The sequence below is a fragment of the Argopecten irradians genome, chromosome 4 (genome assembly GCF_041381155.1).
Source record: "Argopecten irradians isolate NY chromosome 4, Ai_NY, whole genome shotgun sequence".
In the NCBI taxonomy this organism is placed as follows: domain Eukaryota; kingdom Metazoa; phylum Mollusca; class Bivalvia; order Pectinida; family Pectinidae; genus Argopecten; species Argopecten irradians.
The window spans coordinates 1343069-1370498 of NC_091137.1; the positions used below are offsets into that span (position 1 = coordinate 1343069).

General features: G+C 33.8%; 1 protein-coding gene across 1 annotated transcript in view; it reads left to right on the plus strand.

Annotated features, from left to right (window-relative positions):
• Nucleotides 1-27430, plus strand: part of LOC138322026 (cubilin-like) — a 157923-nt gene that overhangs the window by 73799 nt on the left and 56694 nt on the right. The window contains exons 26-40 of the mRNA XM_069266083.1: nucleotides 2999-3112; nucleotides 3440-3679; nucleotides 5987-6119; nucleotides 6671-6876; nucleotides 7698-7882; nucleotides 8240-8447; nucleotides 10923-11129; nucleotides 16483-16641; nucleotides 19953-20140; nucleotides 20411-20766; nucleotides 21055-21233; nucleotides 22838-23050; nucleotides 25349-25489; nucleotides 26180-26361; nucleotides 26917-27085. Of these exons, the coding sequence (XP_069122184.1) occupies nucleotides 2999-3112; nucleotides 3440-3679; nucleotides 5987-6119; nucleotides 6671-6876; nucleotides 7698-7882; nucleotides 8240-8447; nucleotides 10923-11129; nucleotides 16483-16641; nucleotides 19953-20140; nucleotides 20411-20766; nucleotides 21055-21233; nucleotides 22838-23050; nucleotides 25349-25489; nucleotides 26180-26361; nucleotides 26917-27085 (2880 nt within the window). The remainder of the gene's footprint in view (nucleotides 1-2998; nucleotides 3113-3439; nucleotides 3680-5986; nucleotides 6120-6670; nucleotides 6877-7697; nucleotides 7883-8239; nucleotides 8448-10922; nucleotides 11130-16482; nucleotides 16642-19952; nucleotides 20141-20410; nucleotides 20767-21054; nucleotides 21234-22837; nucleotides 23051-25348; nucleotides 25490-26179; nucleotides 26362-26916; nucleotides 27086-27430) is intronic.

A 27430-nucleotide genomic window follows, 5' to 3' on the forward strand; every position in this document is an offset into this window, starting at 1 on the left:
ACAGGTAAGAATGTTAATTACAAAACAATTCCAACGTCACCTATGGAACAGGTAAGAATGTAAGGTACAAAACAATTTCAACGTCACCTATGTAACAGGTAAGAATGTTAATTACAAAACAATTCCAACGTCACCTATGTAACAGGTAAGAATGTTAATTACAAAACAATTTCAACGTCACCTATGTAACAGGTAAGAATGTTAGGTACAAAACAATTTCAACGGCACCTATGTAACAGGTAAGAATGTTAATTACAAAACAATTTCAACGCCACCTATGTAACAGGTAAGAATATTAATTACAAACATATTCAAGGTCACCTATGTAACAGGTATAAATGTAAGGTACAGAACAATTTCAAAGTCACCTATGTAACAGGTAAGAATATAAGATACTAAACAATTTCAACGTCACCTATGTAACAGGTAAGAATGTTAATTACAAAACAATTTAAAAGTCACCTATATAACAGGTAAGAATGCTTATTACAAAACAATTTCAACGCCAACCTATATAACAGGTAAGAATTTTAACAACAAAACAATTTCAACGTCAACTATATAAAACGTAAGAATGCAAGGTAAACAATTTCTACGTCACCTTTGTAATAGGTAAGAATGTTAATTACAAAATAATTTCAACGTCGCCTATGGAACAGGTAAGGATGTAAGGTACAAAACAATTTCAACGTCACCTATGTAACAGGTAAGAATGTTAATTACAAAACAATTCCAACGTCACCTATATAACAGGTAGGAATGTCAATTACAAAACAATACAAACTTTACCTACGTAACAGGTAAGAATGTAAAGTACAAATCAATTCCAACGTCACCTATGAAACAGGTAAGAATGTAAATTACAAAAAATTCCAACTTCAACTATGTAACAATTTAGAATGTTAATTACAAAGCAATTCCAACGTCACCTATGTAACAGGTAAGAATGTTAATTACAAAACAATTCCAACGTCACCTATGTAACAGGTAAGAATGTTAATTACAAAATAATCCCAACGTCACCTATATAACAGGTAAGAATGCAAGGTACAAAACAATTTCAAAGTCACCTATGAAACAGGTAGGAATGTCAATTACAAAACAATCCAAACGTCACCTATATAACAGGTAAGAATGCAAGGTACAAAACAATTTCAAAGTCACCTATGAAACAGGTAGGAATGTCAATTACAAAACAATCCAAACGTCACCTATGTAACAGGTAAGAATGTAAGGTACAAAACAATTTCAAAGTCACCTATATATCAGGTAAGAATGTAAAGTACAAATCAATTCCAACGTCACCTATGAAACAGGTAAGAATGTTAATTACAAAACAATTCCAACTTCACCTATGTAACAATTTAGAATGTTTATTACAAAACAATTTCAACGTCGCCTATGTAACAGGTTAGAATGTTTATTACAAAACAATTTCAACGTCACCTATGAAACAGGTAGGAATGTCAATTACAAAACAATCCAAACGTCACCTATGTAACAGGTAAGAATGTAAGGTACAAAACCATTTCAAAGTCACCTATATATCAGGTAAGAATGTAAAGTACAAATCAATTCCAACGTCACCTATGAAACAGGTAAGAATGTTAATTACAAAACAATTCCAATTTCACCTATGTAACAATTAAGAATGTTAATTACAAAACAATTCCAACTTCACCTATGTAACAGGTAAGAATGTTAATTACAAAACAATTCCAACGTCACCTATGTAACAGGTAAGAATGTTAATTACAAAACAATCCAACGTCCAACGTCAGGTATGGAATGGGTAAGAATGATAAAACAAAAATCAATTTCAACGTCTCCTATTTAATAGGTAAGAATGTTTATTACAAAACAATTTCAACGTCACCTATGAAACAGGTAGGAATGTCAATTACAAAACAATCCAAACGTCACCTATGTAACAGGTAAGAATGTAAGGTACAAAACCATTTCAAAGTCACCTATGTATCAGGTAAGAATGTAAAGTACAAATCAATTCCAACGTCACCTATGAAACAGGTAAGAATGTTAATTACAAAACAATTCCAATTTCACCTATGTAACAATTAAGAATGTTAATTACAAAACAATTCCAACGTCACCTATGTAACAGGTAAGAATGTTAATTACAAAACAATTCCAACGTCACCTATGTAACAGGTAAGAATGTTAATTACAAAACAATTCCAACGTCACCTATGTAACAGGTAAGAATGTAAGGTACAAAACAATTTCAACGTCTCCTAAGTAACAGGTTAGAATGTTAATTACAAAACAATTTCAACGTCACCTATGGGACAGGTAAGAATGTTAATTACAAAACAATTTCAACGTCACCTATGTAACAGGTAAGAATGTTAGGTACAGAACAAATTAAACTTCACCTAAGTAACAGGTAAGAATTTTTATTACAAAACAATTTCAACGTCGCCTATGTAACAGGTTAGAATGTTAATTACAAAACAATTTCAACGTTACCTATGGGACAGGTAAGAATGTTAGGTACAAACATTTTCAACGTCACCTATGGGACAGGTAAGAATGTTAATTACAAAACAATTTCAACGTCACTATGTAACAGGTAAGAATGTTAGGTATAATAGCTGGACCATATTCCGTGAGGTAGTTATTTTACTTCTTTATTGTAGACCTGTCACATGCTGTTTCATAAGTACATTGCTATCATTTTGTTATGGTATTCGGTGTTTATGTAAGCAGATGTAATCATATTTTGCTAGTATAGCAGGTTTCTGGGTATTATTTAGGCTTTCATTATTGTAAGTTAGAAAGAGGAATGCCTTACACTTACCCCGGAATAAGCAGGGACACAAATTAGACAACGACCAATTTAATACATTATCTAGTGTTATATGTTTCTTAAGTTATTGTGTAGGATTGATAGTATACCTTTTGTCAAATTGTTGTCAATAGATTTGTTTAAAATATAGCTCCTACCTCAATGAATATAGAGATTTTTTTTTATTTTCAGGTTGTGGAGGCACATTGTCTGCTGAACAGGATGGAGAAATTATGTCTCCGAACTACCCCAGAAATTACGATACTATGGCCAACTGTTCCTGGTTAATTCTAGCTGATCATTCAAGTAAGTTGGGAACAAATATTTCATTTCAGAATATTTTATTGTCTAAAGTTAAAGAGAATCGACTTGTATTTATAATATTAGCCGATAAAAGTAATATCATTTCATATCTAATATCATGGTACATTTTACTTAAATACTGCATATGTATTTATTTTAGCTCATCGTCTGATGATCAGACTATGTGGAACTAATTAGTTACTTATCATGCTTATCTTCTAATGATAATCAGGCTTCGTGAAAATAATTATTAACTTTCTAAAGTTCATTTTCTAATTATGATCAGGCCATGTTAAACAAATCATATACTCATTTCCATGAATATTTCAGCTGACAGAATTACGTTAACTTTCACACACATGGATACTGAGTTTTACTCGTCCTGCATACACGACTATATTTCTGTCTATAATGGTAATGACGATGCAGCCCCACTAATTGGTACATACTGTGGCAACACCATTCCTTCTCCAATTACCTCCCTTGGTTCGGCCATGTTTATTCGATTTGCCTCAGATCAATCTGTGCAAGCAACAGGATTTAGAGCAGTTTACACAAAATCTTCATCTTGTAAGTATTATCTAAAATTTAATTTTGTTAAAAGTGTTGTATGGTTTGGGCGCTTTTGGCCCCCAAATCCGTCACGTTTTCAAAAATCATTTAGAAATTGAAGTGTTGTATTTGAAATATTTAGTACATCCCAGATTCAACTGTAATAGTTGACTCTAATTTTGTTGCGATAATTGTTAAAGCTGACATTGCAAATTAAAAATTATGCATTTGAGATTTGTCATCCTGCACCGCCGTGCGCTGTGCTTAAACTTTCCTTTAAATCGCTCCTAGTAAAAATGTTCTTAATGGTTTTAGCCTTTTTTGCCCAGATACATCCTTAGGGGAAGGGAAACATATTTTTGTATAAATGGTGACTCTGACTTCCTAGGGCGTGAGCGGCGGAGCCTAATAGGGAAAATTTTGGTAATTCTTTTAAACTCTACTTGTCAAAACGTTTTCAACGGATTTTAACCAGATTTGGCCAGAAAAATCCTTAGGGGAAGAGGAACAGATTTTGTATAAATGGTTACTCTGACCCTCCAGAGGTAGGAAGGACGGGGCCCAATAGGGGAAATAGAGGAAAATTCCTTAAAAGCGCTACCAGTCATAAATTGTTCATTGAATTTTGACCAAATTTGGTCAGAAACATTTTTGGGCAAATGTCAAGAAACTTTGAATAAATGATAGCTCTGCCCCCTCCCTGGAACAGGAGGGGCGTTGCCCCAATATGAGAAGATAGTCCAAAGCTAGTAGTCATAAACACATAAACACATCATAAAATTTTGACCAAACTTTATCAAACAACCTTTTGGGAATGAGAAAAGATTGTGTATAGTTACTCTGCCAAACATCGTTTTTGCGGTTTCTATTTCACCAAATATTTGTTTTCCCTCCCTCTTGTTATAATTTGGTGAAATGATTTTAGATGATCGTTAAGGCCTTTGGGCTTCTTGGGGTTTTTTTTCTCCAAAATTCGTTTTTTGACGATCCTTTGCGTTTCTAAGTTAGTGCAGTCGCCATTTTGCTTTAACTCTACTTGGATAAGACACGCCTGCCGACCCCTATATTAAGCGCGTAAACCACACACGTGCAGTCAGTCGAACGCTTGCTGTTCAAGGTGTAACAACTAACACCTGATCAGCTCTATACATATAGTACAATATACCCAAGACGTATTTACGGGTAACTTAAGGCCGTGTCATAAGAATAAAATAGTTAGTACGTTCAAGGTTTTCTCCAATTAAGTTCCAGGGACCATGCATAGATCTAATCAATTGAATAAAAAGTAATGAATGTAATACATACCTTCTGTCCATTTATCCATCGGGTACGATACTATACGTGGTAATATGTGGACGGATTTTTATTTGGATTTCTATTCACTTGTGTGGGAATTTCATTTTGTGAAACATCTAAATCACAGCTTAGAGGAGTTTACATTTTTCTAGCTAAAACAAGCCCTACACACCTTTACAGGTAAGACCTTTGTTTACGTGTTAGTATGTGATACACAGTGGACAACTGCTAGGTGAATATGAAATTGTATAGACTGAGCACACGTGTGTCGATTCACACGATATAGGGGTCGATTAGCGCGTTCGGAATACCGGTAGAGGGAAAAACAAAAATGGCTGACCTCGGCAGGGGGATGTCTCATAAACGAGTCTTGAAATAAAAGTGACACTTTTTTAAAAATCCTAATTGATTAAATTTTTAGCTTGCATTGTCAGCTTTAAGGTGACCATCAGTTACAAGTATCAAATAAACATTTTTTTTCTCAGAGACAATAGAGTGTTATCTTCATTAAACTTAATTAAAATTCACTCAGAATGTGTAGGCACTTAAAATACATCTATAGGGAAAATATATAGTTTGCAAAGATGAACTCAAAATGTTCATATTTGCGTACTTTATGCACGTTTATACCATCATTGTTACCAACTACGGCTTCCACTTCCATGTCAATATCATCAAGGATGTAGTTGATATTTGAAATTCAACAATTGTATTTCTAAATAAGGTTAATATTTATGAGTGAACCTTTCAAGTTTGGTTTCTTTAGTTTAATATATGCAAATAACGTATACTCAAGCATAAAAAAATCAGAAATTAAAGTTAATTTAATTGAATTACCAAACCGTTACCAAATACCAATTAAGATTACCAGAAAAAGTGTATCCATTGTTTATCTCCATGAATAGTTTGACATTCTGGTACTTGATGGCGTTAATTGTATCATATAACTAAAATATAGAAACTGTGACCTACTTTTGGTTCACAATAGCAGGTGAGTGATTAGATGATCTGTAATATGATTTTAATCAGCTTGTGGAGGAGACTTTACAGCAGAAAGTGGATCATTCATCAGTCCTGGCTACCCGAACTCCTACCCTATCAGTACTGAGTGTGTTTGGACAATCTCTGTCGCTCCCGGCAATCGCATCATGGTATCGTTTAGGTTTGTAACATTTGTCTTACATAAATTTGAATATTGTGGACGTGTTCATATTTTGGTTCTTTTGGCATTTATTACGAATGCGTCAAAATAAACACTTAATTATATATATATATATATATATTTTGTGTTATTTTAGTTGAATTACGTATTTGAACAAGTACTCTTAGGTGAGTCACTCAACAATGTTAGGTAAACATACATTTAGGTAGTGTATGTTGTGTCAACCCCAACAAATACCTTTTCATTTTTTTCTTTCATTTGTCAGAACAAATATACTAGTATAAATGTATGTGGTTGTTTATTACTTCTAATGAAGACCAAACGGTTGTCTTGATATCGATATGGTTTCCAATCCAATTACGGCGGTTTTTCATCGTTGAGTATCTTTGGATTTTGATCTTTCGTTTTATTAAAGTTATGTGCCAAAAATTTACTGAATTTCAATACAAAACTGATATAATTGCCCTTCTGAATTGATTTTTAGACTGAACAGGTAAACTAAAATTGAAAATAATGACAAATAAATAGTAAATTGAACTTATTTTTTTCAGCGTCTTTAATTTGGAGGACAATCCAACGTGTAATTTTGATTACTTAGAACTGCGAGAGACTAATGTGCATGGAAATCTAATCGGCCGATACTGTGGTACAAATCTGCCTAGTAATTTAACTTCTTACAATGGTCTGTGGATGAAGTTTAGATCTGATGACACTTCTGGACCTAATGCTATCGGGTTTTTAGGACAATATAGTCCAGGTACGTAGCATAGTTTTATTATTTCAATTACGAAATATGTATTGATCATTTAGGAATATGGCCCGCTTGTTTGATCAGTTAAGAATATGGTCTGCTTGTTTGATCAGTTAAGAATATGGCCTGCTTGTTTGATCAGTTAAGAATATGGTCTGCTTGTTTGATCAGTTAAGAATATGGCCCGCTTGTTTGATCAGTTAAGAATATGGCCTGCTTGAATTTAGGTCATCCTACCTGAATGGTTAGCATGACCTAAAGTCATCCAGCTTCGTCGACCTTGACCTTCTTTAATGTTTGTGGGTGTCAAATAGACTTCAATCTTGTAACATGCTAAGAGCTTGTTTAGATGAATGACTTTGACCTACTTTTGAGGTCACAGTCGTCAGATAGATAAGAAACTTACAACTTCTACTGAAGAGCACATTGTTCGCATTGCCTTAAATGTTGGTCAAGAAAGGTGATCATTTTAGTCTTTGTTTGCTAGTACAGTGTGCAATGTACATTGACTATGTTGTATTGTGCTAATAGTCTAATGACCATAAACGCCCATGGGCCTCTTGTTATCATTACGATATCCGATAACTTTAAAGTGGCACTGGTTCTATGAGCTACTTCATTTCAATAAAATCCTTATGAGATATGAAAATAACACTTCTATTTGTAGGTTATTGGTCAATAGCTCAGAATTTAATTTGGTAATATTCATCATTTGGCAGCTATTATAATTTTGTCTTAAATGTATCCAAACTCGGGTATAGTACGTCACTGCATTGAGGGCCATCATACTTCAGTGCTTTGTATACTTTGATATTTGTTTTTCCCAGTATATGGAGGGGAGCTTATTGGTAATTCTGGGCGATTGGCCTCACCAAGATACCCCCACCAATACCCTCATAATGTTGACTACACCTGGACAATCACAGTGGACTCTAACATGCGTATCCGAGTGGTCTTCTCCGCTATGGACATGGAGTTCCGACAAACAGGCTGTGTTTATGATTATCTTTTGGTAATTATAATTACTATCATTCATTAGTATTCGTGAAATATAAAATAACAATTATTACTTCTATAAAATGGTGATAACGGTCAAACCTACACAAATTGAAAAATATATTCATGTTGTTATAAAATAATTATAAATATCAAAATTATATTACTTCTTTTAGGTTAATTCAGAAAACATATAATTCAATGTTGGTTGTTTATAGTTAGCTCAGAAAACTTATTATTATTTGTTGATGTAATGCTGTGAGCACAGAACATTTTCCTCTTCGTACACTTTTCGCATGCTATAGAAATATGAAAGTATTACTGAAATGACTTGTTGCAAAAGATAGAATTAAACCAATTGATTTTTCATTAGTTTCGGGATGGAGGTTTAGCTGATAGTCCAGAGATTGGACGATACTGTGGTTTGACTGTCCCTAACCCAGTTTTGACTACCACCAACCAGCTAAGAGTGGAATTCCACACAGATTTCGCTGCCGCAGGACAAGGTTTCTTGTTTGACTGGCAAGCGACTAACGAAGTACCCCCCACCAACATGCCTCCAGGTGTCTCCACTACACCCAGTACGTTGTCATAGTCACGGAATTCGACTTAATTAGTCCCTATGTCCACTTACATTTTCTTAAATCATGTGGACATCAAAAGGAAATAAGATAATAGAGATAATATCTTTGATATGTAAAACGATGCATTGCACGAATCTTCCGGATGCAAATTCATTATGGAAAATGAATCTCATGATAAAGATATCATCTCATATTGGTCATAGTTTCTACAAACGTTAAGGACATTTGACCAAAAAGGTTTTAAGGTGACATGTAGTGTTCTCTGGTATCACATTGTATACAATTTTATAGCGATATTAAATAACTCTTCAGCAGTATATTGACGTTCCATCCTGTCACATTATAAACAGATATATAGCGATATTAAATTACTCTTCAGCAGTCTATTGACGTTCCATCCTGTCACATTGTGAACGCATTTATAGCGATATTGAATAACTCTTCAGCTATGTATTGACGTTCCATCCTGTCACATTGTGAATAAATATATAGCGATATTAGATAACTCTTTAGCTATGTATTGACGTTCCATCCTGTCACATTGTGAACAGGTTGATAGCGATATTAAATAACATTTCAGTTGTGTATTGACGTTCCATCCTGTCACATTGTAAACACATTTATAGCTATATTAAATAACTTCTCATCATTGTATTGACGTTCCTATTGTAGGACCTTAAAATGCTAGCTATGTCTATCCTGTGACATTGCTCGCTATTCATTCACATCCATTGTTTTGATATTTAGATACTGTGCATGTAAGGGACATTTATGTCTTATAAACAAAACGCACCACAGTATATTAAATAAGTAGTTTCTGCTCCTGCTTGGCGCTCAGTATAAAAATAGTGAGATAGCTGGTTCGCCTGTGACAAGATGGGTTGTGCTATTTTGTGTTCGGAGGCATGCTTCAGTGAGGTAGTTTTAGGTTGTAGGACATGATGGGTTGTGCTATTTTGTGTTCGGAGGCATGCTTCAGTGAGGTAGTTTTAGGTTGTAGGACATGATGGGTTGTGCTATTTTGTGTTCGGAGGCATGCTTCAGTGAGGTAGTTTTAGGTTGTAGGACATGATGGGTTGTGCTATTTTGTGTTCGGAGGCATGCTTCAGTGAGGTAGTTTTAGGTTGTAGGACATGATGGGTTGTGCTATTTTGTGTTCGGAGGCATGCTTCAGTGAGGTAGTTTTAGGTTGTAGGACATGATGGGTTGTGCTATTTTGTGTTCGGAGGCATGCATCAGTGAGGTAGTTTTAGGTTGTAGGACATGATGGGTTGTGCTATTTTGTGTTCGGAGGCATGCTTCAGTGAGGTAGTTTTAGGTTGTAGGACATGATGGGTTGTGCTATTTTGTGTTCGGAGGCATGCTTCAGTGAGGTAGTTTTAGGTTGTAGGACATGATGGGTTGTGCTATTTTGTGTTCGGAGGCATGCTTCAGTGAGGTAGTTTTAGGTTGTAGGACATGATGGGTTGTGCTATTTTGTGTTCGGAGGCATGCTTCAGTGAGGTAGTTTTAGGTTGTAGGACATGATGGGTTGTGCTATTTTGTGTTCGGAGGCATGCTTCAGTGAGGTAGTTTTAGGTTGTAGGACATGATGGTTTGTGCATTTGTGTTCGTGAGGACATGTTCAGTGAGGTAGTTAGTTTGTAGGACATGATGGGTTGTGCTATTTGTTTCGGAGGCATGCTTCAGTGAGGTAGTTTTAGGTTGTAGGACATGATGGGTTGTGCTATTTTGTGTTCGGAGGCATGCTTCAGTGAGGTAGTTTTAGGTTGTAGGACTGATGGGTTGTGCTATTTTGTTCGGAGGCATGCTTCAGTGAGGTAGTTTTAGGTTGTAGGACATGATGGGTTGTGCTATTTTGTGTTCGGAGGCATGCTTCAGTGAGGTAGTTTTAGGTTGTAGGACATGATGGGTTGTGCTATTTTGTGTTCGGAGGCATGCTTCAGTGAGGTAGTTTTAGGTTGTAGGACATGATGGGTTGTGCTATTTTGTGTTCGGAGGCATGCTTCAGTGAGGTAGTTTTAGGTTGTAGGACATGATGGGTTGTGCTATTTTGTGTTCGGAGGCATGCTTCAGTGAGGTAGTTTTAGGTTGTTAGGACATGATGGGTTGTGCTATTTTGTGTTCGGAGGCATGCTTCAGTGAGGTAGTTTTAGGTTGTAGGACATGATGGGTTGTGCTATTTTGTGTTCGGAGGCATGCTTCAGTGAGGTAGTTTTAGGTTGTAGGACATGATGGGTTGTGCTATTTTGTGTTCGGAGGCATGCTTCAGTGAGGTAGTTTTAGGTTGTAGGACATGATGGGTTGTGCTATTTTGTGTTCGGAGGCATGCTTCAGTGAGGTAGTTTTAGGTTGTAGGACATGATGGGTTGTGCTATTTTGTGTTCGGAGGCATGCTTCAGTGAGGTAGTTTTAGGTTGTAGGACATGATGGGTACAGTAATATATTATATATATTATTCATATTTACTAGTACCTGGATGTGGAGGGGACCTTAGCCCGTTAGCATATCAGACAATGACAGTTACTTCCCCTGGGTACCCTGATGGATATGCTGACAATCTGGATTGTGTGTGGCATTTAACTGTCCAGCCGGGCTATGTTGTATGGTTCAACATCACAGACATCAATTTGGAAAATCACTATACCTGTCGATATGATGCTTTGACTGTATACGATGGTGAGTATTTTATCTGTATTATAATCTTTTAATTGTGGATATGAAGATATTTGGGTATTTTACTCGCAGGTCAAACAATACAGTACCACCGCCGGCCCGACGAGAGTTTTACATAAAATATAGTACTACATCAGGATTGACGAGAGTGTTACACAAAATATAGTACTACCGCAGGATTGACGAGTGCTTTACGCAAAATATAGTACTACTGTAGAATTGACGAGATCTTTACACAAAATATAGTACTAATGTAGATCTGACGAGAGCTTTACACAAAATATAGTACTACCGCAGGATTGACGAGTGCTTTACGCAAAATATAGTACTACTGTAGAATTGACGAGATCTTTACACAAAATATAGTACTAATGTAGATCTTACGAGAGCTTTACACAAAATATAGTACTACTGTAGAATTGACGAGAGCTTTACACAAAATAAAGTACTACCGCAGGATTGACGAGGGTTTTACACAAAATATAGTACTACCGCCGGTTTGACAAGAGTTTTACATAAACTGTAGTACTACCGTAGAATTGACGAGAGTTTTACAAAAAATATAAAACAACCGCAGTATTGACGAGTGTTTTACACAAAATATAGTACTATCGTAGGATTGACGAGTGTTTTACACAAAATATAGTACTACCGTAGAATTGACGAGAGTTTCTCACAAAATAAAGTACTGCTGTAGAATTGACGGGAGCTTTACACAAAATAAAGTACTACCGTAGGATTGACGGGAGCTTTACACAAAATATAGTACTACCCCCGGATTGACGAGGGTTTTACACAAACTTTAGTACTACCTTAGAATTGACGAGAGTTTTACACACAATATAGTACTACCGTAGAATTGACGAGAGTTTCTCACAAAATATAGTTTTACCGTATGACTGACGAGAGTTTTACAAAAAAAATATAGTACTACCGCAGGATTGACGTGAAATTTATACAAAATATAGTACTACCGTAGGATTGACGACAGTTTTACACAAAATATTGTACTACCGTATGACTAACGAGAGTTTTACACAAAATATAGTACTACCGTAGGATTGACGATAGTTTTACACAAAATATAGTACTACCGCAAAATTGACGAGAGCTTTATACAAACTATAGTACTACCGCAAGATTGACGAGAGTTTTACATAAAAAATAATACTACCGCAGGATTGACGATAATTTTACACAAAATATAATACTACAACAGGATTCATAATGAGGAAAAACGGTATAAAGCTAGTATATTAATAATCCGAAATAAAAGGCCAAAATAAATAAATTCAAAGTAAAATCAAAATCATTTCTATGGAATATATATTCAGCCACTATAGGGCCTTCTTCAGTCCGAAATAACACTAACACAACGTGTTCGTCTACATGTTTGTTTACACATCTATTGTGTGCAGGTACGAAATGTCTCGGCCCGTTTGATGTATACGGCGGGTATATATTGTATGACTGACGAGAGTTTTACACAAAATATTGTACTACAACAGGATTGACAACAGCTTTACACAAAATATAGTACAACAGTAGGATTGACGATAGTTTTACACAAAATATAGTACTACTGTAGAATTGACGACTGTTTAACACAAGATATATTACTAATTTATGACTGACGAGAGTTTTACATAAAATATTGTACTACAGCAAGATTGACGAGTTTTACACAAAATATAGTACTACCGTAGGATTAACGAGAGTTTTACACAAAATATCGTACTACCGCAGGATTGACTTGAGTTTTACACAAAATATCGTACTACCGCAGGATTGACTTGAGTTTTATACAAGCTGTAGTACTACCGTAGGATTGACGAGAGTTTTACACAAAATATAGTACTACCTAGGATTAACGATAGTTTTCCACAAAATAAAGTACTACCGCAAGATTGAAGAGCGTTTTACACAAAATGTAATACTACCACAGGATTGACTGGTGTTTTACACAAAATATTGTACTACTGTAGAATTGACGAGAGTTTTACACAAGATATAGTACTACCGTAGGACTGACGAGAGTTTACACAAAATATGGTACTACCGTAGGATTGATGAAGTTTTACACAAAATATATTACTACCGTAGGATTGACGAGTGTTTTACACAAAATATGGTACTACCGGAGGATTGACGAGTGTTTTACACGAAATATGGTACTACCGTATGATTGACGAGTGTTTTACACAAAATATGGTAATACCGTAGGATTTCCAAGTATTTTACACAAAATATGGTAATACCGTAGGATTTCCAAGTATTTTACACAAAATATGGTACTACCGTAGGATTACCAAGTATTTTACACAAGATATTGTATCCTAACCGTAGGATTGCCGAGAGTATCTACTTTTTACAAATTTTATCATATCTACTTAAACTGAAACTAGGGCAATTTACTCTTTGTGTCAGCCATAACTAAAAGACATCGATTGAGAAAAATATCTAAACCACTCCTTGTATTAAGCTAATATTCAGATCGCTTTTCGCCAGTGGTCTTCCACCCTTCTGATAACGTCTGTTCTTTCGTCCGTTAAAAATTCCTGTCACTGTTACTGTTAATTTTCAGAAAATACAAAAAAAATATTATATGTATGTTTCCTTAAAACATTCGATCGGTCAACAAGATGGACGTTTTATTTGGATTTCCAAAGTTATTATGCATATTGTATTTTGGGACCGAACGGCAACCGACAGCTTCTTCTGATGAAACCAATGCGACAAGTGTTTTGTAAATTTTCCATATGTGCATTCAATATTTGAAAGTGAGCGGGAAAATAGCAGAGAAAAGATTTCTTTGTCCATTGTCAGACATAGATCATTATTCGGTGGACGCCAAGATATTTCTTGGATATCGTATTAGGTTTAAAACCCATAACTTGTGTTAAAGTCAACATTTGACCTAATTAATCCCATTAAATTGAATTTAAATTTAAATCAAGCAATACCAGTAGATCTACATCTTCAGTTATTTGACTCATTAGTTGAACGGAGTCTGTTAATGGGGCAGAAATCTGGGGATACGAATTAAAAGATGTAAAACTTTCAGAACAAACGAAGTTTTACAAAATAATTTTAAATGTTATGGCTAACACACCTAGATATATGATTTATGGTAAATTGTGAAGATATCTGTTAGAAATAAAGGTAAGTCTGAGAATGTTAAATTTTTGAAACAATCTTTTGTCAAATGAAAATAAATTAAGCAATATCTTATATAGACAGACGGCGAATATGACTTGCAATGGGCAAATACGGCTTAGATGGTTAGATCATGCTAATTCGATTTTTAATGATGATGGATTCATATATATATATATTTGACAGCGAAATACCTATGAATGCAAGTTTTTATGAACATGGAGTTGCACAGCGTCTACGTGACGCATTTACAAAAATGTATACAAAAATGGTTTGCAGATAAAAAAAAATCCTCGTCTAAAGGTCAGTTTTATCAGAATTAAAAAAAAAATAATTTCGAAAATTATTTACAATAAAATTGTCGGAACAAACCAGCATTTCTATTACACAATTTCCGTTACTATTGAAACGATGGCTTAGTATCCCAAAAGAGAATAGAATAATTCATGTCATGTTGATATTGGGGATTAATTTCTTTTCTAATGTGAAAACACAGAAATTAAAGCTAATTTACTCAGTATTATACCAAATGTCCTACGTTTTTAAAAACTTTACGAGCGCCTTACGAATGTTTGCAATATCCAAGTTATAAAAATTTTCGCAATTTCTCATAGGAATGTAATGTTAATACTTTAAATTGAACACAACTTTCTGTATATCTTTGTCTGCATATTACTTTAAATACCCCTATGTCCTCATGTTACACATTTTATTGTGTCTGCGAAATTCATTTACTTACACGGAACTCGGAAATGGGAGTCGATCGAAAACTAAATTGATGTGGATTTACTACTAGTAATCAATTAAACAAAGACAACAGGCATCATTTGGCATCTGTTCAAAACACTTTGACTGAATTTCTTTAATCGTATAAAAAAATCTTTAAACCAGTTCCGAGTTCCGTTTAGGTAAAACGGAAATGGGAGTTGATCGAAAACTAAATTATAGTGGATTCATTACTAGTAAACCATGGTAACAGACAACAGGCAACATTTCTCATATGTCCAAAGCACATTGACTGATTTTGTCTTAAATGATTGAAAATTTTCCTAAACAATTTACTTACACGGAACTCGGTTCACGGAAATTGGAGTTAGAAGAAAACGTATTTAAACTGACTCTATCTCAAACACAACAAACATTATTTGAAATATGTCCCAATCACATGAACTGAATTTCTTTAATTTCATTTTAAAAACAAAATTCTTAAACGGATCTAGAAACAGGTTCCGAGTTCCGTTTAGCTTTAAGGGAACTGAATTCAGTCTGTCATAATTTTTGTGGATTTCCTGAATGATTGTATTTTTAGCAGAGTTTATCTGTATAAAACATCTTATTGAGACTAGGGTTAGGGATAAGTTTGTTAAATTTTTACTATCATTACATTTCTGGGATCAATTTGATGGAGAAATATTTTTTACTGGTGGCCTTTTTTCTTTTCATAAATTACCTGGGTATTGTGCATATATATAGCCTGTGAGAGAGGCCAAAAACTGTAAAAAATATTAATATTTGAAAAAAATCTTCTCCAATCGAAATGTGGTAAAAACAAATACTCTACGTGCATTGAAAGGTCATCTACCAGAATTGTGAATTCCGTGGCCCTTGTACTCGAATTTTTCCCTGGAAAGTTGGTCATTTGCTAATAGTTTATGTAGGAAAAACTAATTTGAGGCCATTATTTGTTCAATTTTCATTTAAAATGTAAGTCAGACTTAGTTAGAATTATTAGTCTGAGATAGCATTTTTATAACCAAATTGATGTTGGCTGACCCCATTGAGCAGAAGGGCAAAGCCAAAAGTTTAAATTGCTAGCATTTTAAAAGTCTTCTTAATTTACAGGTGTGATGCAAATATATATATATATATATATACATTTATAGAAAAAAGGTCAACTTGACAAAATCAATTCCTTTATGCAGTTATTATTTTTTGTTTTACTAAAAGTTTGTATCTGTTACATTGTCCAGTTTGAGGCCTTTTTGGCACTAAATAAAATTATATGTTTATATTATATACTATGTACTCTCTGATGAATGCAATCGGCCAAGTGTTTGTACATCTGTATCAAACCATTAAGGCATATGACCTCTTATTATCTTTGAAAGACTTGTTGATGACCAAATGTACAGTTAATAACATAGACAAAATTTTCTTTCGTTATTTTCACACATTAATCAACATGTTATTGGTTTTTCAGGTCCAGTAGTGAATGGTAACTTCGGCCGACAACTAGGTCGGTATTGTGGACGAAGTAGTAATTCCCAGCCTGTGTTATCGACTACCACTCAGATGACACTGCGATTTAAAACAGATTACTCCCTGAACAATACTGGCTTCTCTGTTAACGTTCAAGCAGGTACACCTTACTTTACATTGCTCAAAATTAACGTTCACGTAGATATGCTTCACTCATGTTTTACAGTGGTAAAAATAAAAATTTATATAGGGATTGGATTTCGTTTTTATGTTAACCATGCTTGTATGGAGCAATTCCTCTAAGAATATATTCTATGCGGCGTGTTAGCGCCCCATATTGAATATATTCTGTGAGGAATTGCTCCATAAAAGCATGGTTAACATAAAGATGAAATCCAATCCCTATATTTACACTCATACGACTTTTTATTTATATTTTATGCAATAAAATCGTCATTTGAAAGTGACGTAATTATTCAATAAAAGTCGGTCAAAAGTGGGAGGAGCTTACTCAATTGAACAGCGAACGATGACTCTTCACGTGATGACAAAAAAGTTCAATATTTTAGTGTAAAATAAACATGACAAACAAAGTAAATTTCAGAGATAATTTTATTTAATTAGTTAATATATTCAATTTTGCTAAAAGTTAATATATAGCGTAATACATAAAGTATTTGTACTCGGCCACATGTGTGAACTCGGTGACCGTTATTGTGCGGCGAGGCGAGGCTGATGCACACTTACACACTGAGTTTTCCGAAGTTGTCAAAACATCGATGTTCAAGTAGCTAAATTTGTTTGAGATTGTCGTCTGACTTGATGATATTACATCCTTCGGAACCATGTGATTATATAATCTACGCTTAAATCCATCGCCATCTATAAATGGAAACAACTTCACTTGTGTTCGATGGATCCTACAATGTATTTGTGGTGACACGTAACTGTCAACACGTGGATTACTAGCGGTGCATGTTTTATAATGCACATGATTAAATTCTCAAAGAACAAAGACAAGAGAATATGTTTATAACTGACCTAGCTCTGTCAGAGGGTCTCACGCCCGTCAACCCCAAAGACTCGATCATAGGACACAGACACAGAGGTAATGTTTACATTTGACATCCATCATTTTTAACAAAAATGAAAGCGCTGCACGTCGCCCCGGTCGGGATATTTTTTCCCGTTTCTTTATACAATTGTTAATTTTAAAAAGGTTTGTATCATATATAAATATAAAACATATATGTATTGTTTACATTTTTCCCAAAATTCTATGAAAAACAGTAATATACACGTAATGTTGCGTCAAAATGTAAACAAAGCCATGTGTTTCTTTTTTTAAAAAGGTAGTCCTTTTACGTTGCACAGAACATTTCCTTACGCAAGTTCAAAGTTCAATGTTACCATGCAGTTATGGTAAACAAAATCGGCTAGTATTAGCGTATAGTGACCAAGCCTAGCAAGTGTAAATATATAGGGATTGGATTTCGTTTTTATGTTAACCATGCTTGTATGGAGCAATTCCTCTAAGAATATATTCTATGCGGCGTGTTAGCGCCCCATATTGAATATATTCTGTGAGGAATTGCTCCATAAAAGCATGGTTAACATAAAGATGAAATCCAATCCCTATATTTACACTCATACGACTTTTTATTTATATTTTATGCAATAAAATCGTCATTTGAAAGTGACGTAATTATTCAATAAAAGTCGGTCAAAAGTGGGAGGAGCTTACTCAATTGAACAGCGAACGATGACTCTTCACGTGATGACAAAAAAGTTCAATATTTTAGTGTAAAATAAACATGACAAACAAAGTAAATTTCAGAGATAATTTTATTTAATTAGTTAGGTATTCAATCTTGCTAAAAGTTAATATATAGCGTAACATAAAGTATTTGTACTCGGCCACATGTGTGAACTCGGTGACCGTTATTGTGCGGCGAGGCGAGGCTGATGCACACTTACACACTGAGTTTTCCGAAGTTGTCAAAACATCGATGTTCAAGTAGCTAAATTTGTTTGAGATTGTCGACTGACTTGATGATATTACATCCTTCGGAACCATGTGATTATATAATCTACGCTTAAATCCATCGCCATCTATAAATGGAACAACTTCACTTGTGTTCGATGGATCCTACAATGTATTTGTGGTGACACGTAACTGTCAACACGTGGATTACTAGCGGTGCATGTTTTATAATGCACATGATTAAATTCTCAAAGAACAAAGACAAGAGAATATGTTTATAACTGACCTAGCTCTGTCAGAGGGTCTCACGCCCGTCAACCCCAAAGACTCGATCATAGGACACAGACACAGAGGTAATGTTTACATTTGACATCCATCATTTTTAACAAAAATGAAAGCGCTGCACGTCGCCCCGGTCGGGATATTTTTTCCCGTTTCTTTATACAATTGTTAATTTTAAAAAGGTTTGTATCATATATAAATATAAAACATATATGTATTGTTTACATTTTTCCCAAATTCTATGAAAAACAGTAATATACACGTAATGTTGCGTCAAAATGTAAACAAAGCCATGTGTTTCTTTTTTTAAAAAGGTAGCCCTTTTACGTTGCATAGAACATTTTCACACGCAAGTTCAAAGTTCAATGTAACCATGCAGTTATGGTAAACAAAATCGGCTATAGTGCGTATAGTGAACAAGCCTAGCAAGTGTAAATACATCAAAATTATTGTCTAATTAGGGCCCAACATCAGATATGTTGAAGCCCTATAATAGTAATCATCTCTGCCTGTCCACCTGTATAGAATTGATTTCTGAAGATTTCCTACAACAATAAGCCCCTATTTCTTAATTGCACTCGAAAATAACTGAGAAATCAAAGATGGTCGACCTGATCGTTAAATGGATAATTTGTTATTTTTTATTTATTTTTTTTTTATTTCAATTTTTTTTAATCCTTAATTTCAAGGAAAATTGTTTTTAGGTATATTGGGGACACTGAATACCCTAATTAAAGTTTTGAACACGTCTGAAATCTAAAAATAGGTTGAAATGACCTCGTAACGGGTCAATATCTTAATTGTTGCTTCAATGAGTATTATATCACTTATAATTTATAGTTTTACGAAGGGGCAACATTACCACAGTGCGGTCCTAATAGGGGCATGTCCTCACCAGAATATGCTCTTGTGGTCTAAAAGGGGCAACATCACCATCGTGGGCTTTTGTTGGCCTAAAAGTAGGAGCATCACCAAAGGCAAACGATTGTCCAATTTCAGTGAAGATTTAGATGTATATGCAACTGCAGCTGAATGCCAGCTTAATGGTTGACGGGGTGTCTTCTAACAGACATCAGCTTTCCATATTGATCTTGTATATAAACTGCTTATAACCATTGTGTGAAATTGCAGCAGGCGCTTCTGTTTCGTTTTATGAACTGTCACGTCTTAATTTGAAATGCGTTATGTATATTTCTTTTTGACAGTTTGTGGTGGAATATTACGTATGCCATCTGGTGTATTGCAAAGTCCATTCTATCCCAACTCCTACCCAAATAATCTTAATTGTACGTGGCATGTAATTGTAGCCACAGGTCGAACAATTCAAGTGGCATTTATCGGAGGATTCAATGTGATTGGGTCAGGAGAAGCCTGTGGAGGGGACAGTGTTCAGGTAATAGATATAACCTATCCGTATCCATACTTAGATGTACAAATATGGTATCACTTTATGATAATATTACTTTAATAACGGTGATAACTGCTGACATTGAACATAGTTCCCTGAAGTTGTAATTTTTTGCATTTTGAATTATATCCAATATATATATGTACAATTAAAAGAAAATATTTGAAAAAGTTTGAAAAAGCAACTTAATCATCATACAATAAGCACAACGTAGCGTAGAAACTAAAAGGACATTAAAATCAACTTTGTTGACAGCTGCTTGGTGGAGCTACCATGACCTCGCCTCCTATTGGCAGCTCGGTAACCGGGAAATACTGCGGGAGTGTTTCACCCCCAACCATGAACACCTCAAATAATTATCTCACGGTAGTGTTTGTCAGTGATGCAACTGGTGCTGGCACTGGTTTCCAGCTTCAGTTCACAGAGGTCAGTGTCACCTGTGGCGGCTCACTTTACTTGACCAATGGAGTGACAAGTGGCTACTTTACATCCCCGAACTACCCAGAGAATTACCCTCACAATGTGGACTGTACCTGGATCATAACTGCGCCGTCATCAGAAAGTATACAGCTTGACTTCGTGGACAACTTTTATATAGAAGACCATAACCAGTAAGAAACACTTTTATTGATTAGATACCAAAATGAATGGCTAAATATTATTAAAATGCAGACAAATTGAATAAAGGGTTTATATCAGAAAAAAATCCTTTTATCTTATCAAATAATATAAAGTGATTTTAGGAAAATTTGGGAGGAAAAGGAAGGTTTGAAAACTAATTATAAAAGTTGAATATAAATAGTATTTTCTGTCGGAATAGTCAAACGAAGAAACCTAATCATTAGGGTGAAAAATGGCCATACAACTGTTTGGAACACAGAATGTTTTCTTTGCTTCAGGTGTCAGTTTGACTATGTTGAAGTTCGTGATGGCGGCACAATAAACTCGGTTATCCTGTCTCATGTGTGTGGGAGTTCTATCCCTAGTACTCTAAAGTCGACAGGGAACGTGATGTTCGTGCGATTCCGTACTGATCTCAGTGTTGCACATGCTGGATTCCGAGCAATGTATAAATTAGGTAACGTGTACTTAATTCTTTTCTTAAAATTTGAATTCTTCTGTTTTTTCTTCTGCTTTCTAATGTGTAGATTTGCATGCAGTTTTATTATGAATCACACTATACGTAACTAGCTGCAAAAAGTAAAGCTAGAACCAGACCCGATATTGTTATATTGTAAAGCTAGATTCAGATCCTGATATTGTTATATTTTGTAAATCTAGATTCAGACCCCGATATTGTTACCCGTTGTAAAGCTATATTCAGACCCCGATATTGTTACACTTTGTAAAGCTAGATTCAGACCCCGATTTTGTTACTCTTTGTAAAGCTAGATTCAGCCCGATATTGTTACGTTTTGTAAAGCTATATTCAGACCCCGATATTGTTACACTCTGTAAAGCTAGATTCAGACCCCGATATTGTTACACTTTGTAAAGTTAGTTTCAGCCCCGATATTGTTACACTTTTTAAAGCTAGATTCAGCCCCGATATTGTTACTCTTTGTAAAGCTAGATTCAGCCCGATATTCTTACATTTTGTAACGCTAGATTCAGCCCCGATATTGTTATCCTTAGTATGTCAAGCTAGATTCAGACATCGATTGTGTTACATTTTGTAAAGCTAGATTCAGACCCCGATAATGTTACAATTTGTAAAGCTAGTTTCAGACCCCGATATTGTTACCCTTTGTAAAGCTAGATTCAGACCCTTTTATTGTTAAAATTTGTAAAGCTAGATTTAGACCCCGATATTGTTACCCTTTGTAAAGTAGATTCAGACCCTTTTATTGTTAAAATTTGTAAAGCTAGATTCAGCCCCGATATTGTTACTTTTTGTAGAATATTTATGATCACTTCTTAGTAAGTTTGGTAAAGCAGTTGTTGAAAGTCTATGCAGGTAAACATGTCTTCATTTTAAACTGGACGCCATTAAATTTACGATCGTTGTCAGGTAGAAGTTGGAAAGTTCATGAACCGTTCTCAGATGAGGTCGGAAAGACGTCACGTAGGTACGGTAGTCACATGACGTTCACGGCGACGACTTTACAATGCCGTTAACTTCGGTTTGTTTGAAAAGTGGGACCCACCTAGCAATGTTCAATATTTTAATTTTTATCACATTTTCCCAAACTATTACCGCCCATCTTAACCTTGATTTAGTCCTATCTCTACATGATTTACAAAAGCATTTTTTTTTCAAAGTTCTTCTAAAATACGAGAACAATCAGACAGATACGGATATCGGAACTTTAAGATGCTTCACCGCTAACAAATTATCTTTTTTCAAAAATAGTTGCAGACTAATTAGTATTTTTCTTCAATTTACATTAAGATAGAAATATTTAGAAATAATTAAGTGCGTCCCGAAAACATAACGTGGCACCCTGTTCTATATGAAATTGCGTATGAACGAAAAGCAAAATAAACTATTTTATATATATTGTTTTAATTAGACACATTCATATATATATGTATATTGGTATTCACAAGTATTATACATATTTTTATCACTTGAAATGTTTAACTCTTTCCGTTTGTATCCTCAATAACAATGTGTTCGTTATTATCAGACTAGGAAACTAAATATGGATACTTAATTATTTCTTTTATTGCTTAATTTAGCTGATTGTGGAGGACGTGTTTACGGAATGAATGGCGTTATCACTTCGCCAAACTATCCTAATAATTACCAAAGTAATAGTTATTGTGTATGGGACATCGAGGCACCAACTGGTCACTATATGACCTTCACCTTTAATGATTTCCAATTGGAGTACTCCTATGCTTGTACAGATGACAACGATTTCCTAGAGATCAGGGACATCAATTCAACAGGTAAGACGAGAAAAATTAGTAAAAAATAGTACGTGTAGTTGTAATTGACCAGCTAAATAGTAATCAGATGTAATTAATAAAGCAACATTCAAGACTAGTTTATAAAGCAACATTCAAATTTAATTCATAAAGCAACATTCAGGTGTAATTCATAAAGCAACATTCAGGTGTAATTCATCAAGCAACATTCAAGTTAATTAATACATTAAGCAAATATTCAAGTTTGATTCATAAGCAAACTTTCAGGTGTAATTCAGAAGTTAACATTCAGTTCCGATCAATAAGCTAACATTCAGGTCAAATCCATAAGCTAGCATTCAGGTCCAATCCATAAGCTAGCATTCAGGTCAAATATATAAGCTAACATTCAGGTCAAATTCATAAGCTAGCATTCAGGTCAAATTCATAAGCTAGCATTCAGGTCCAATCCATAATTTAACATTCAGGTGCGATCCATAAGCTAGCATTAAGGTCAAATCCATCAGCTAACATTCAGGTCCAATCCATAAGCTAGCATTCAGGTCAAATCCATAAGCTAACGTTTTGGTCCAATCCATTAGCTAACAATCATGTTTGATTAAACAGGTAACTTTCACGTTTACTACATAACGAAATGAATTATTCATCAAATTACATTCAATTTGAGGTCAACTAATAAGTAAAGTATGTGAAATTCATTTACATATATCATGTATAGCTGATATGAGGATATTTTAACAAATAATTTTCAAGCTTAGTTAAACAAAATTAATGTGATTGGTTACATTTAAGTGAAATGCATTCAATAGGTTGAAATATAAGTTAACAATAACATTCTGTTGCGAGCTCGGACTTAGTCAATCACCAATGACAAGCTATTTAGGTAGCTCCATTGGTATATCAAGTGTTTGGAGGGTCCTTCATCCGACCCCCAGATCTGTTCCTCTCCTGTTACGAACTTTGGGTCTAAATACTGACAGTGGTGAGAGACATTATGACTTAAACAAAACTTTGTTTTTACATAGTATGAACATAACTTGATATTTTTCATAATATAAACATAAATTTGTTTTACATGATATAGTCGTTCAGGTAAGTTTGTTTTGACATGATATCAATATAGTTTTTTTACATGATATAAACAACTATACATGAATTAAACAACCTTTTACATGAAATAAACAACTTTTTACATGAAATAAATATAACTTTGTTTTGACATGAGATAAAAATAAATTTCTTCTTACATAATATAAACGTAGCTTTTTACATGATTTAATCATTTTTACATGATATGGACATTTTTTTACATTATATAAGCAACTTTTAACATGATATCAACATCATTTTGTTTTTAAATGACGTAAAGGTAAGTTTGTTTTTGACATGAGATAAACATAACTTTGTTTTTACATTATATAAACATAACTTAGTTTTTACATTATATAAACATAACTTAGTTTTTACATTATATAAACATAACTTAGTTTTTACATTATATAAACATAACTTAGTTTTTACATAATATAAACATAACTTAGTTTTTACATTATATAAACATAACTTAGTTTTTACATTATATAAACATTACATAACTTAGTTTTTACATTATATAAACATAACTTAGTTTTTACATAATATATAAACATAACTTAGTTTTTACATTATATAAACATAACTTAGTTTTTACATTATATAAACATAACTTAGTTTTTACATTATATAAACATAACTTAGTTTTTACATAATATAAACATAACTTAGTTTTTACATTATATAAACATAACTTAGTTTTTACATTATATAAACATAAATTTGTTTTTACATAATATAAACACCACTTTGGTATCATATGACGTAAAATTAAGTTTGTTTTGATATGACAAAAACATAAATTTGTTTTTACATAATATAAACACCACTTTGGTTTCATATGACGTAAAATTAGGTTTGTTTTTACATGATAAAATCATAAATTTGTTTTTACATAATATAAACACCACTTTGGTATAATATGACGTAAAATTAAGTTTATTTTGACATAATATAAACATAAATTTGTTTTTACATAATATAAACATAACTTTTTTTGACATGAGATAAACATAAATTTGTTTTTGCATGCTATAAAAAAAACTTTTTTTTATATGAGATAAACATTACTTTTTTTAAATAAAGTAACTATAACTTTGTTTTTAAAAATATAAACATTACTTTGTTTTATATGTTATAAACAAACGTTTACGCGATGTAAACAATATTTCGTTTTACAAAATATGAATTGTGGTCTACATAACTTAACGTTATTTTGTTTTTTAGGTCCAGTCCTACTTCGTTCATGTGGTACATCACCCCCAAGTAGTATTCTTACCTCAGACAGTTTTGCAATGGTCACATTCAAGTCCAATGCCCAGAATAATCGACAAGGATTTTCTCTTAACTTCCAAGCCAGTGTGGAAGGTAATATCCTTCTGTTCAATGTATTTGGCTGAAATGCTTTACTAATGTAGGCTATCTAAATCGCCTATTGGCCGTAGTTCGTGCTCTGTACTTAACAATATTTGATACTGCTATTTATTTCTTATTCTTAATATTGCAATTTGGTATCGATCAGATACAAGATCGTACAAAGTACTAAAACTGAAGGTATCTGTCTAAAAGTTTGGCTCTACTTATCCAAATTGCTAGTTGGGACGTTGCAGACAAGGTGACTGAAAAAATCTGTAATCTTGGATTTAGATTATCAAGGTCTTTTACTCCAGGTGTTTTCAGAAACTCCTAAGGAATCTTTGAAATTTCAAATATATATATGTCTAGCTTCCTCAAATTAAACTTGTGTGATATTTTTGGTTCTAGGTTCTGCATATCCATTTCAGAAAAAACAGACGTAATATAAAGTTTTCCAATATGTATTTTTAATATTTCGAAGGACGTGGGAATTGAAGTAAAAAAAGTAGAAAAATCTCTCTTTCAAAAAATCATTCTGTTGGGGTCCCAACATCCCTCTGGGAATTCTTGTTAATTTAATAGAGGTATGATTTTCTATGCTGTTTTAATTCTTTCCAATAATGTTTCTTGCTAAATCTCAAAACACACTTGATTGCAAAAAATGCAGTGATGGCAATTGGTTATCTATGATTTTTTTCTTAGTTTGTGGTGGTGATATGACATCCTCATCAGGAACCTTTACATCCCCAAACTTCCCGGGCCAGTATGCTCATTCAAGGGTGTGTACTTGGCGAATCACAGTTCAGCAAGGTCGCAGGGTGTCCTTGAATTTCGACAATTTCAATTTGGAGACAGGCCCCTACTGTCGTTTTGATTATGTTGCAGTAAGTTATATATTATAAATGTATTACCTCTATTGTTTTGATTATGTTGCAGTAAGTTATATGTTATAAATGTATTATTTAGGTTTAATCTGTTCTAGGTCATCTGAACTGCAGGGTCTTGAATACAGATTTTGAACTTCTCTGGTTCTACAAGGGTATTTTATCTGAAACTTCACTTAAATCATTTAAACATGGTCCCGAGCTATTGTCATTATTTTTTAATTGATCCAAAATCCAAGATGGTCACCATTATACTAAATCTTTTCATTTCCTATTCAACTGTCAAATGTCAATGAACCAGATGAGCTTAGAGCCATAACACAATGTATGTTGTTTGTACGTTAACATTTTCTTTAAATCGCTACTTGTCATAAAGCTGTTGATGGATTTACAACAAATTGGTTAAACTGATCCTTTTGATATTGTATGTTGTAGCTGGACATATATACTACTTTTTAAAATGGATTATTTGAAATACAACTTACATTGTTTGTATATTTTATGTCTATATAACATATAAAAAAGTAAGTAATGCGTCTTTCAAACTATATCTAGGTATATGATGGTATTTTGGATGATTCCCCGATAAAAACTCGTTTTTGTGGGGATACAATACCACAGCTCCAGGAATCGAGCGGAAACACCATGAAGGTTGTGTTCCGTACGGATGGTTCTGTCAGTAATGGGGGATTCCAAGCCTCTTATTCATCATACAGAGAGCAAAGTAAGATATGCTTTACACTGTTGTAATTGTTAACGCTTAACACAATATTAAGCTGATATATGCTTTGCAACATATGATTATATGCCTCTTAGAATTTATTAGAAATATATAATAAGTTTCATGCACAGAAACAATTATACGCTTGACTAAAGCACAACATGAATAACTGTAAATAATGTAGATATACATATTTTAGCGTTAATTATAATTTAGCACTTTTCACGCGAGACGTTTTGTGCTATAATATATTCTAATTGCATGTAGTATTGCAATCATTACGAATGTGTGAATTCATCACTGCACACAATTTTTTAAACAATTAATGCTGCGCTAAACTTTAATTGC